General features: G+C 34.5%; 1 protein-coding gene across 2 annotated transcripts in view; it reads left to right on the top strand.

The window, feature by feature from the left end:
- Positions 1-8518, top strand: part of LOC107442154 (very long chain fatty acid elongase 4) — a 45216-nt gene extending 36698 nt beyond the window's left edge. For both annotated transcript variants that reach the window (XM_016055639.4, XM_043045594.3), the window contains 3 exons: positions 570-678; positions 5344-5483; positions 8361-8518. In XM_016055639.4, coding sequence (XP_015911125.1) covers positions 570-678; positions 5344-5483; positions 8361-8516 — 405 coding nt within the window. In that variant the 3' untranslated portion in view covers positions 8517-8518. The remainder of the gene's footprint in view (positions 1-569; positions 679-5343; positions 5484-8360) is intronic.
- Positions 8519-13595: the final 5077 nt, after the last annotated feature.

The raw sequence follows: 13595 nt of genomic DNA on the forward strand, positions 1-13595 counted from the left end.
ATAGGTTACATTGTGCTTGTCTTGCCAAATTGGCGAATATCTTTCTTCCCGGGTAATATTTCAAAGAATAACATCAAAGAAAGTAAAATTATGAATTTATTATGAAATGATCAGAGAAAAGAGTAAAAATGGAATTCAAAAATTTTATCTTGACTTTTTAAAGATGTGTCGGAATATTAAAAAATAAGTACACAAACAAAACAAAAAAGAATCAAAAATAGGAAAGATCATTAAAATTATACTCAATTATAAAATTAATTCATCCAAAGATAATTTCAATAAAAAAATTAATATTAATAATTGTTTATTACTTTTTATTATTTTTCATATAATAGAAATTTTTTTTTAATTTGTTAGATTTACAAATTTTTACGTTATTTTAGAGAATGTAATTTTAATGGCAAAATAAAAAATTTGACCACAATTGGTTTCCAAGTCATGCAATATTAAAAAAAGGTTAGTATTTTTAAAGTACAAGAACTATTCAACCAATTCAGGAGGCTTCTTACATCGAACGTTTGATATATCTATTTTCCTTTACTAATTTTTTTTTTTAATAAAATGTTTAGATTTTCTTTGTTCTGAGGAAAAAGCATCGACAAATCTCATTTCTTCACGTTTTTCACCACTCGACTGTAATTCTGCTTATTTGGTGGGGAATACGATATAAGTGCCGAGGTACGTATTTCATTAGTTTTTCAAACTTCTCTCTTTACAAAATGCATTATAGAAACACTGAAATTGTATGGAGTAATATAATTTACTCCTAATACGAGGGTTGCTATTTATATTTCTGGCCTAATAATATTTATGTAGGATCGAAATTGGTTTTATTGTTTTTCAAAATATTCTCTATGATGATCAATATACTTTTGCATGCGTTTGAACCAATTTTCAAAGCACTTTTTCCAGTCCGATTGAGGTAACTCCAAAACATGCGTTTTTAATTCATCAACCGCTTCTTCGGAGGTCGAAAATCGTTGTCCACGTAATTTATTTTTGATGTGTGGGAATAAGAAGAAGTCATTGGGGGCCAAATCAGGGCTGAACGGCGGATTACCTATCAGTTCGATCTTTCGCTCCGTCAGAAATGCCTTTGTTTGAGTCGATGTGTGAGAGCTCGCATTGTCGTGGTGAAGAATGATTCGCCGGTTCTTCTGCTTTTTTCGAATTTCTCCGATGATTTCTGGCAAACAAATGGTCGTGTACCATTCAGAATTGACCGTCTTGCGTTGCTCTAACGCCACTGTTGCCACATGACCGTTAATGGCAATCATTTGTTTCGATGTGCTTCTTCCTCGAACAACTTTTGTTGGTTTTGCCTTGTCTTGGAAGATCTATACAGTTGATTGCTGTTTTGTTTCCGGCTCATATGCATAGATCCATGATTCGTCATCTGTGTAGTTGTTATACACAGCTTTGATGTACCTTGAACGTATTTTTCCAACATTTCCTTGCACCAATCGACACGAGCCTTTTTTTGAGCGTTTGTCAGATTATGTGGGATCCAACGCAAATAAATTTTTTTACGCTCAAATGTTCATGCAATATTTTATTGATGCTAGTCATACTAATGTCCCAAGACGCCTCTATCTCACGGTATGTCACATGACGATCTTGCTTTATCAGTTCACGCACAGCATCGATCTTTTCTGGCACAACAACGGATTTCGGACGACCTGCACGGGATTCGTCCTGGATCGAACATCGACCATGATTAAATTCGTTATACCAATTTTTTACAGTGCTGTAGGATGGCGCTTTATCGCTGAATAAAGAATTAAGTTCATCAAAGCACTCTTGTCTTGACAATCCGCGTCGAAAGTTATGAAAAATAATGGCACGAAAATGTTTGCGATTCAATTCCATTTTTTGAAAGAGAAGAACTTTTCAATTTACTGTCAACAACACAAATGAAGCTATAATGGTAAATCGTCTGTTGAATTTATGTTTAAAAATATCAAACTTTCGATTAAAATCGTCTGCGGTCGCTTAGCAACACTTATCGTTGCCAAGGCCAGAAATATAAATAGCAACCCTCGTAATGTAAAAGGAAAGCTTCATTTTCAGAAATATATATTGGATTTGATTTAAACGATCGAATGGATATTTTAGTTTAAGGATAGTTGAAAATTTTTTAAAACTCATATACTAAAAAAAAAGAAGATACTATTACGTTACCTCATATTAAATGATTAAAAGTTGTATGACCTCACGCGGCCTCAAACTCATAAGCTTTCAGCATAAAAACTTTTCCTCAGAAAATGTACCTTTCATGCTCAGATAGTTCTTGGGTAGCAATGTAAAATGCATGTACATTACTGCCCATTAAAATTGCTACACCAGGAAGGAATGCAAATAACAGCATGATATTTATCGGGTATATACATTATAGTTGGAAGAACATCTGATTAAACTTTCAGGTTATTTGAATGTATAGATCATGAGGAATCAGTACTCAGAGCAGCCTCCCCTGGAAACAATGACAGCAGTTATTCTCCTGGGCATCTAGTCGAACACATATTGAATAGCACGGACAGGTGCAGCATTCAATGCAATTTCAACATTATGTCACAATTCATCGACTGTAGAGACTGACGAGTGTGGCTTGTCAGTCGTTCGGCAACCATTGACCAGACGTCTGCAATTGATGAGAGATCAGAAGAAGGCAGCAGGCAAACATGTTCTGCGCCAAGGAAGGTAAGGACAGTGCGGGCAACATGCGGTGGAGCATTGACCTGCTGAAACGTAGCGTTATGGAATGTCTCGAAGATAGGGCAGGACAACTGGCTCTAACACATCAAAAATGTAATGATTGCTGTTCAAAGTGCCGGCAATGCAAACACGAGGTGATCGAGACGTGTATCCAACGCGTATTCAGTATGACGATGTCGAATGCAAGCTGCCAGTGGGCGTTCTCCTCGATGTCGCCAAACACAGATGTGGCCATCATGATGCTGTATACAGAACCTCGTCCTTGATCACACCATTGGAGACGCTCTGTCTTCTCGGCTGTAAGTGATGTGGGGCCGCTGAGATCCAGCACGGCGTTTCATATGGCCGTCATGAACCCATCAATTCCATATTCTGCTAACAGTCATGGGATCTCGACCAACGTGAACGGCAATATTTCGGTATGATAAACCGCAATCCCGGAAGGCAACAATTCAACCTCGTTCAAACTCAGACACGTGCTGGTAGGCATTTCTCCTTAGTACATGAGGCTTAGCAAAAACTTTTTTACCCAACAACAACGATCTGACTCATCAACATAACATGCTTTATCCGTCCTGTCAACTTCACGATCGTGGTGAGTCGCCCTCCTGGTGTAGCAATTTTAATGACCAGTACTGTACGTAAGTACGCGACAAAACAAGTACTCTTTATACATAAAAGCAGTTGCAACCATGGAATTATTTGTTCTTCACACTCGTCCAAATGTTCTGTCGTCATTGGCCCTCTGCTATCACATATAACACGCAAAGGTGAATCGACTAGTTCAATGCGAAATAAATGATTCTGTAGACAGTCATGCCCCGTTAAGTCATGCCATCGCAAGCCTGAGTGGGAAAATTTCTAAAAGTCTTTTGATATATGAGTGATGTCAGAAGTTTAATGGAATGGAGGCTCGCTTTAGTTTTGGGCTTTTGGAGAACCGCATCTCCTATTAGCATTCATATCTGCCATCTCATTTCCATAAATACTGCAGTTTGAGGGTACCCATTGAAAAGATATCTGGTGGAAAAGTTCTTTTATGATTTCCTAGCTCTGCTTGACTAACATGCTCTTACACTCTTGATAAGAGGAGATGGCCTGCATTGCTGAAGTTGAGTCTGAAAGGATAACTGCTTTCTTGTAAGAGTTCTGTATCAATGATAGTTGCTGAAGAGTCACCTGGATGGCTTTCAGTTCTCCATCAAAATGCGTGGAGTATTCAGGTCCAACCGCACATCAAGGAAGCTATAATCCAAACAGTTTGTCAAAAACAACAGTGCCGGTTGCAGTGCTCTTATGTCATTGTATTGCTCAAGGGGAGAGAGAGAGTAAAAAGATGGGACGGCAGCAGCTATGCACGTTATATATTACTGTTATAGGCGAATATATATATATATATATATATATATATATATATATATATATATATATATATATATATATATATATATATATATATATATATATATATATATATATATATATATATATATATATATATATATATATATATATATATATATATATATATATATATATATATATATATATATATATATATATATATATATATATATATATATATATATATATATATATATTACTGTAAAAAGAGTCGTATACGTTCGCTGATAGAACTTTCTAGTAGACTTATTTCCGATTTTGATTTGATTTTCTTGGTTTAGAATTTGAACCTATGCCGAAACTTTCTTCTTCACGATTTCCATCTTTTCGCGAATTATTTCGCTCTCTTTCTTGTCTTGACAATTGGCCTAAAGCTTGATAGTTTGATGATTCAAGAATTCTCTTCTCAGGGTACACATGTAGGGCAAATTACATTTTATTTTACAACTGGTGTTGAACAGCTTGTAAATATGGTCGATATGAATTCCTCACCCAGCTTATACAGACCTCAGTGTTGACGTGAAATAATCTTGGTATTAGATTAATCATGAGTCCCTTTGCCGTCAGGTTAACCGTGGGAGGTTTTTCTCTCCATGTAACGTAAATGCAAGTTAGTTCCATCAAAAAATCGACCGCGAAATCAAATTTCTCCCAATACTTGATCCAGGAGTTCCCTTGTCTTCTGGATTGAGTTCAAAATGACAAGGCTACAGAGTTGAGCATAAGTAGTCGTCAACTTTAAAAATTGATCGGTTGTTCAACGACGGGTATACTAAGAATTAAAAACTTGCTTAACTAATGTGAGAAAATCCAGAATGTTAAATATATCGAGAAAGTAGTTCTTGAAATATAAAATTTTAAATAATGTATTAATTTTCGAAACAATCTAAAAAATGAATGATTCTTTCACTTTATAATTCCATAAACATTTTGTTACCAGGAAATTAAATATAAGAACCATTGTTCTTTCAAGTAAATAAAGTTTTTGATTCATGCAATCAAAAAATAAATGTAACTGCTGTTATCAACTATTCTTTTGATTCTTCCACTATAAATGTTGAAGATTCCCTCTACCATTCCAGAAAGCTGAATTACTGAAATGATCTAAGTTTAGATGAAGGCGTTTCTTCGCATCTTATATAATACTTATGTACACATAACATATTGTACTACATTTACATTTTGTTCTTTTTTAATACTGAATAAGTGCATTTTTTCTCCTAGGTGGATACATCGGAGTGGGTATTTCGTTGAATTCCTTTGTACATGTCTGTACGTATACCTACTATGCTTTATCAGCGTGTGGTCCTAAAATACAGAGATATACCTATCCAAGAAAGATATATCTTACTTTTGTGCAAGTAGTAAGTATATGCAAAGAAATCACAAAACAAAATAATTGCAAGGCAGGTTTAACCTGAACTGAAATGCTCGAGTATTCATTCTTTGTTAAAAGGTTTTCTAATGGGCCCTAATCGTGGGAGATGCCGGAATTTGCGTACAACTGAATATGAGAGTCATATACACTCTGTTATATCTACGAAATGTTAGAAGAGTTTTCAAAATATTTATTTGATTCTTGCTTTGAAAAAATATTTTTGAATCGGTGATCCATGAGAAATATCCTTTTCAATAAATGATTTCTTTTTAATGAATCACACATTTAATTTTTGAGTATTTCACCAAAGTTTGGGTAAAAAAAAGCCTAAATTTTTTAAGTCAGCTTATTTTATAATAATTTTATCCAATTTATGCAAAGATAACTATCCTTTTTCACCAGGAGATTTTTTTTTGCCATTTAAGTTTGACACCCTAAGGTATTTTAATACCTTGACCTCGAATAGCTAATTTTGAATTGAAATTTATTGATTATCCAAAGAGTATTAGTAAACCAGGTTTATATTTCATATAAAAAATATCCCGACTCAAGAAATTATTTTACTTAAGAGTCAGAAAGAAAGGGCTGTTTTTTTATGCAGAGTAACATAATTTAACTAAAATCTCGCAATACTGAACATTCACTTTGTTTTCCTACACATAAAGTTTGAAAAAGCTCATTATTTCAAAATTCATTCGCAAAAAAATAATTTACGTGTATGCATGTTACTTTAACAAAAGCTTAAATTTACCTGCTTTTGAAATTTGAAGTCGGTTAGTCAAAAAACCATGCTATTTTTTCGATTAATTTATATTATTAATTCATAAGTTACCAGCAATAAATTGTTACTTCAATTAATAGTTAACATTTTTTAAACTAGGTGGTTTAAAATTTAACTGAGGGTTTTCAGAGGTTCGGTTCGACTCAAGGGATCCAAAGGAAACCTCAAATAGATGTGATGCAGATCATGGGGTTAAGGTGATGGTCTCTGCTAATAGGTGGCACCTTACAAATAAAACCATAAGCTTTCGGACGGTTTTATAACCCGTCGTTGAACCAGCTTTGGGTTTACGACTACTAATATTCAACTCCGTTGCCTTGTCATTTTGAACCCAATCTAAGAGACAAGGGAACTACTGGATCAAGTATTTGGAGAAATTTGACATTTGCGTTACATGGAGAGGAAAATCACGAGATCCTCCCACGGTTAGCCTGGACTCTAACCCATGATCTACTGAGGATATTTCAAGTTAGCGCGGTCAGTGCGAGCTGGATGCGAATTTTGTATCAAAAAGCTATCACTGGGATTCGAACCCGGTTCATCCCATTGGAGGGCGAACTCTCTATCCCCTGAGTCACCACGGTTCAGTATGGAGGATTAGCCGAATAAAATTCGTCCTTAGACTTATATATTTCCCTCCCCCCCCCTTGGATTCAATATTATTATACTTGTAGTGTCCACAATATTATACTTTCTTTCAATTTAACTTTCAACGAAACAACAACTCGATTCCTTGCAATGATGCTTCCAAAAAAAATTACAACCAGCGATATTTTCCCCAATCATAGCCAAAGATTCAAAACGTGTCAAACACTTTCATTATGTTTTAGTAGTAATTTTTTAAAATTTGTTTTAGGTTCACGATCAGTTAAAATTTTTAAATTAACTCTTATGGAATGTTAAAATTACAATTAAATTTGAACAAAAATCACAACAGTCCTTAGAAGGTTATTCCCCTGTCGGGCATTGGGAATTATTTTTTTCTGGAATATTAAGCCTACTTGCACATCGTCTCGTAAGCATAACATAAGTTGCACCGAAAGTTTTTTAAATTTGTTCCCTCCTCAATTGTTTACATTCAGTTAATCATCCATCTGCACATTGAAAAGGGATTTTTTGTAATAAAACTTTTGAAATCCCTTAGTGCGGAAAAGGTTTCTATTGTAAAATAAAAATAAAAGCGGCATGCAATTTTTTTAAAAAATTGATTAATATCTTCCGTTAGTGCCTCGTACTTAATATCAATAAAAAAATTTTAAAATCGTTTAAATAGGCCAAAACATTTGAAATAAAAAGGCTTTTTTTTAATGCTTGCTGGATGATTTGAATAACTTAAATAAATTAAATTCTGATCCATAATTTATTTTTTATACTGAATATACATACAGATTTCTATATAGAAAAGTGTCATTTTTCTTTATTGGTTTAAACTGTGGTCCATCCCTTTAACAAAAAAAGTAAATAGCTGGTCATCATCCTCATCAATAGCTTGACAGCCCATGGGGGGCCTTGGCCTTCTCAAGAGGTTTTTTCCAGTCTAACCTTTTAAAAGTCGATCTACTTAAAGAAAAATAGATACAGCAATGATTTTCAAATCGTTTCCATTCTCAGTGATTTAAGCATTTCCGATAGTCATCGAGTGAGAACCTGATGGGTAAAATACATTGAGTTGTAAAAATATTCTCCCTTTCATTCGAAGACGATAGGAAGAACGTTTTAACCAGTCCATTTTTGACAATTTCTTAAAATTCTAATTTGCCTCTTCTGTTAACATCTGTTATACATTTAAAAATCAAACCACTTTTTTTCATATCCGACTCAGTTGAGATGCACATGCCATTTTCAAGTGCTTTGTTGTTTTTCACTCGTCTTTCTTCAATCCAGACATGTTTGAAAGGACACAGTTTATATCTGCAAAATTAATTAAAAAAAGAAAAACATGTTTCAAAACTGGAAGCGCATTTTCCCAAGGGACCATTCACGCTGCACTCAACCACCTTTCAAGGAAGAAAAATAATCAGAAATTTCTTGCGTTTTAATATTTATAGTTGAGAGTGACGATTTTTATTTTTTCATTTTCAGATTCAATTTTGGATTGTTTTAGGATACATCGCGTGGGGCCTTATTTCAGGATGTGAACATTTAGACAAGGGTGCCGGAACTTCTGTAATATTTTTCTCAATATTGATGATTTTATTTGCAAACTTTTATGTTAAGAATTATAAAAAGAAACAATGAAATGCATTTCTGTCTTTATTATGTTGTTCTCATTTTACAGGTAAGTTCAAATTCATTCACGCAGCAATCGATTGCCTTTAGAAATAACGCGTGAAAGAAATCCCTGGTTGGTACTTGCTTTTACAGTACGGTGATTTCATGGACGTCGCACTAGAGGCTATAGGTACAATGGGCTATAGGTGACGGTCTAGGAAACATCCCTGAGGATGATCCGAAGACAGCATGCATACGTCACATCTCATTTTACAGGGAGGACACATTCACACACCATACATTAATCCGCAGATCGTTATTAGGGCCTGAACCAGAAAATGATCAATCTCCCATGCACCAGAAATATTGATTTGTAATGGGAACTTGGAGGTCTTTGTCACGCCGACAGAGTTAGCGTGCACCAGTCACCATTTTGATCACTGATAGTTTTTGGGCAGCTAGGATTGAACTCATGACCTCTCAGACAAAGCCCAATGCTCTGTCAGTCAGGCTATCCCGGCTCCACTCGTGCTAGCTTAAATAACTCTTACGCGAGATCGCACACACGAACCGTATGCAGTGAGAATGCTGCTTCATAAAAAGATTTTAATAGTATGGATGGTTAATCATCTAAACAAATCCTAGAGTTTACGCCATCGTCAAAAGGCGGATAAGTTTAAATTAATATATTCTGGAGTGCTTTCTTAACAGACAATTATTTTCTAACCTCCTCAACATTTTGCATGATTTTGAGTGAAAATTCAGTAATTTATTTGGTGTTGATTGTCGCATTTCGTTTAAATTTATAAATCTTTCAAGAAACTTAGGATATCGGATAAAATCTTAATAGTAAAAATCTTCTACAATGTCGAACTAATTCGCCTTGAAGAAAATCTCGGCAGTGGGATAAGCCGGAAGTTTTCTGAGGCTCGTTACGGTTTCCGGGAACTTGAAGTCGTTTGCACTCTGTTAATTATTTACACATTGAAAACGCTTAATTAAGGACAATTATTGATAAAAGCCATCAATTATGTCGACTGCTGTTGCAATGGCAATGTCCAGTCTGGGAAATTGTCGCTTTGCTTTTCAAGCGACACATATAAGACGAAATCGTAAGATGGTTCAGTACGAGGTTGTTGTTGTTGTTTCTAATGCTACTTGCCAATATCAGCAAGCCTGCTTGGTGAAACCGAACAAATTTTAGGCAAAGGGTGCCTTTCTTGTGTTTCAGTGGAGCCATCTTTTGCCAAGAATACCACTTCAGCCACACACTCGTTACACTCCGTTTATAGGCCGGACCTATTTATACATCCATTCATTAATCCACTGACCTGAACAGAGAACGATCAATCTCCAATTAAATACCTCTAGAGGCATGATTTGTTGTGGTAACATGGTGGACTTTGCGCCCAGACAGATTTAACGTGCATCCGCCACCGTTTTGCTACACGGAGAGTCTTCGGTCGGCGAAGATCGAATTCACGACCTCTTGGACATGTTCCCAACGTTCTACCAGCTAGGCTATCCTGGCCTGTTCGCTACGAGATAAAATGGCCATTCGAAACCACTCTTGATGTAAGATAATTCTAAACCAATCACTCGATTAGGAAAATTTACGCAGCTTTTTCGTCAGTTCGTTGTCTAATGAAACGAAACTTAATAAATAATTAAATAAATTCATATATTTGCTTTTAATATAGAATTCCAAGTATGTTAACTTTGAATTATGCCTAATAAAATATTATTTGAAACATAATGCGCACAAAAAAGAGAAAAATCGTAGAGACATAGAAACAGAACTATAAAGGCATCTAAAGTTAGCTTATTATTGTATCATGATAATCTTTTCAAGTGGGGGAAAAGGGAATTTAAAGAGCTAGCGGGCTCCACCTCCTGCTAGCTAACCATGAAGATTGCAATGCTTCGTAAGCCATGTTCGCTTCACTTATTATTAAGTTGATCCCTTTTGAAATGTATTCTAGCTTAAAATCTTAAGAATGTGAATCAATTATTAAAATCTTCAAAACCAATTCTTTTTTTTAAAATTAAAATTTTTAATAAGTAATTGACTATTGAAATAATTTTTCTTAAAAATTTAAATGTATGAAACTTAATAGAAAAACTTTAATTAAGACAAAACAATAATTATGCTTTTAAAAAGCGACAATAATTATTAAAGGTTTATTACTTTGTTAAAAACACAATCATAATTTTCAGAACTTTGAGCTATCACTATAAAGCAGCCGAATGACCTAAGTATGATAATATTGCAATAAATGACGTGCAACGGAAAAACTTGCTGACACTAACATTAATTAGGTCTTTTTTTAAAAAAATTAATATTAAAGATTAAGGACTTTTTTAAAACACAATTATAAATCTCAGTAGTTTGAGCACTGTAAGGCTGTGAAATGTCGTACTCTTGAGAGACCCACATAAAGTTGTGCATGGCTGAAAATTGGTTTAGTCAGAATTAAAAAGAATTTTTTTCTAACCACTGGCTTTGCGATTTTTTACAGTCAATGATAAGACCAGACGTACTGAAAATTGTTTCCGCTTAAGAGAAAAGTGCATTCTAGACGTATTCTGGGAATAAAAAATGTGTCAGCTTCTTCTATTAATCGACCACTCGATTATATTTCCTTTTCATTACACAGCATTAAATTTCTAAGTAACATAATAATAGAACCTTTTTTGATGTGTGATGCTCACCAAAATCTCCTCAGGATAACTAGGTTGATTTTGTGAATCACTTATAGTATCTCCTATTTCGTATATTTTTGCGTTTCCTGGCGAAAAGTTTAATGCACGATCATTGAACATCATTGAAAAATCATTTGTGACAGTTAATATTGCTCTACCTTCAAGTTGGCATGGTGTAACTATACTTAATGTCAGGGTACAACTTTAGGATAACAAATTTCTGGAAGCACTTCACCCACTTTTCAATTTCTTTAACATCCAATAACTAGTCTGAAAAAAAAAAGCGTGTACATTTGATAGAGCACATATTGTTTTGAGTATGATGAATAATAGGATATTCAGCCTAACATGAGATGTTCCTTTAGTAGGTTGGTAGTGGGAACCTTCAGGAATCACAGATAAAACTTGTAAAAAATCACTCTCCATCAGCACAACTTTCTCCCCAAATAGCTTGGAAAAATTAATTCTGTCCTGTCAGAATCTTTCTCCCTCTAAAGAAGCATACACATGGTTCATACACACAGGATCTTCGTTCCGTATAATAAAACAATGCATTCTTGTGTTGTAGGCTTAAAATTACGTGTTTAAAATTATTGAGATATAAATTGTGCAGTTCTTCCTCCACTTAAAAGAGTATCTGCGTTTTCAGTCGACGCAACAGGAATGACTGCATTGCCATGGATTATTAGCAAAATGCTGAAACAACAGCAAACAGATAACAGCAGCTAAATGCTGAATATATAAATGCTTTATCAATGCTAGTAGACCTATCAAGAACAGGTCTTGAGCTTAATTTTCATAAACTTCATTCAACGCTGTATACACTACAACGAGTTGCTGTACATTTAGTTTCTCATAATTGTGCTGGCGATTTTTATGCTGTTGTAATTTTCAAATCATGCTGTTAAAATCTGTCAGTGGCTCGAGAAAAAGGCTACAGCTTTATATGGTAAGCAATTTGGTAAATGAACCTTGTGAATTCCTTCAGCCGCCACAGATTCAGTGGCGATGTCATCATTTCATTTAAAGAATCATTCTTAACTTGAAGTTAAACAATATCATGACCTTTACAGACATATTTGTATAATATGTATGCATATGGATACAATATGCATAAAGATATTTGACTGAAGCATGAACCTCAGCATTTATGTGAACATTAAATTTCATAGACAACCGATGGACAATCCATTTCAAATTTCAATATTTTGACAGGTTTAGTAACACTTCTTCAGGAGACTGGATAACATTTTTTTAGGTAGTCACTTAAAAATCTTTTGGAACGTTTTCAGTTTCCTTCTTCATGCACGGTGAATTTGGATTCAGTGTGCCACAGGTTGGGAAAGTCTAGGGTAAAGAGTTCCATCCGGAATTTGTCAATGTCATTTTTGTCCTAATTTCGGAAGTAGAAGTTAATGTTAGTAATATATGTGCGTGAGGTAATCCTCAATTTTTAAATTTAATAACTTAGATGCATGATATAATAATGGCAAAAATATAACGCTTCTAAATAACATCTAGAAGTTCTGTCAATTTGATTTTGAGTACTCTAACAACACTGTCGGGTTTATGTTCAGGACTCTGGCAGCTTTGTAATGCATTTAAAATTTCAGGCCAATTCGGATTGCATGTGAAACATATGAAAAGATCTGGCGTCTTAAAATATCTTACAATTGTCATACCATCCTGGTAATTTTGTTGCATGGAGCTGGAAGATCATTGAAAGATCATTGAAAGATTGAGAGCAGAATTATCAATTTCCCCAGCATTATGTAATTTGAGAACACATCACTTTGAAGAGTCATCATTGATCTGTTAAAAAGGCTTTCCAATATTATCAAGAAGGTTTAAATCGTGTTGAGTAGTAAATCTGTCGTCATAGTATTTAAATGGAGTAACTCTGAAACGCTTGGGGCAGTGCGTCGCTACTCTACGTGCTCCATTCCAATCACTCTCTCTTGCAGAAAAAAGTAGAGGGCAAAGTGCAATAAATCATATGTGAAAATAATTTTGCATACATCGCCAACAGGATAGATGCACAAATTTCGATTAGATGGAGGTTCTCCATTTTCTGTACCACGAGAATTGTTTCTGTTATCTCTGTTTTTGAAGTTGGAGCATTTTATATCCCCAAATCAGAATTGGGATCTTTCTATGAATATAAATTTAATATCTGTTGCAAAATTTGATTAGATAAATTCATGCAATGAGGGAGATGATGCAACAAAGAGATTGCTTTGTTTTAATAAATTATCTAATTACTCCATCTCAGAGAGTAAACATCCACTGTTGTTATTGATGTGTCTGTCAGTAGATTCAATGGAATCGAAAACATACGACTGCCCATATTAAGCTTTGTTTTTATCACTCGCATATAACGTCCTTTGCATAGAATGTCCTTTG

Source organism: Parasteatoda tepidariorum, chromosome 10 (genome assembly GCF_982258835.1).
Source record: "Parasteatoda tepidariorum strain Cologne lab strain chromosome 10, Ptep-v5.0, whole genome shotgun sequence".
Classification (NCBI taxonomy): domain Eukaryota; kingdom Metazoa; phylum Arthropoda; class Arachnida; order Araneae; family Theridiidae; genus Parasteatoda; species Parasteatoda tepidariorum.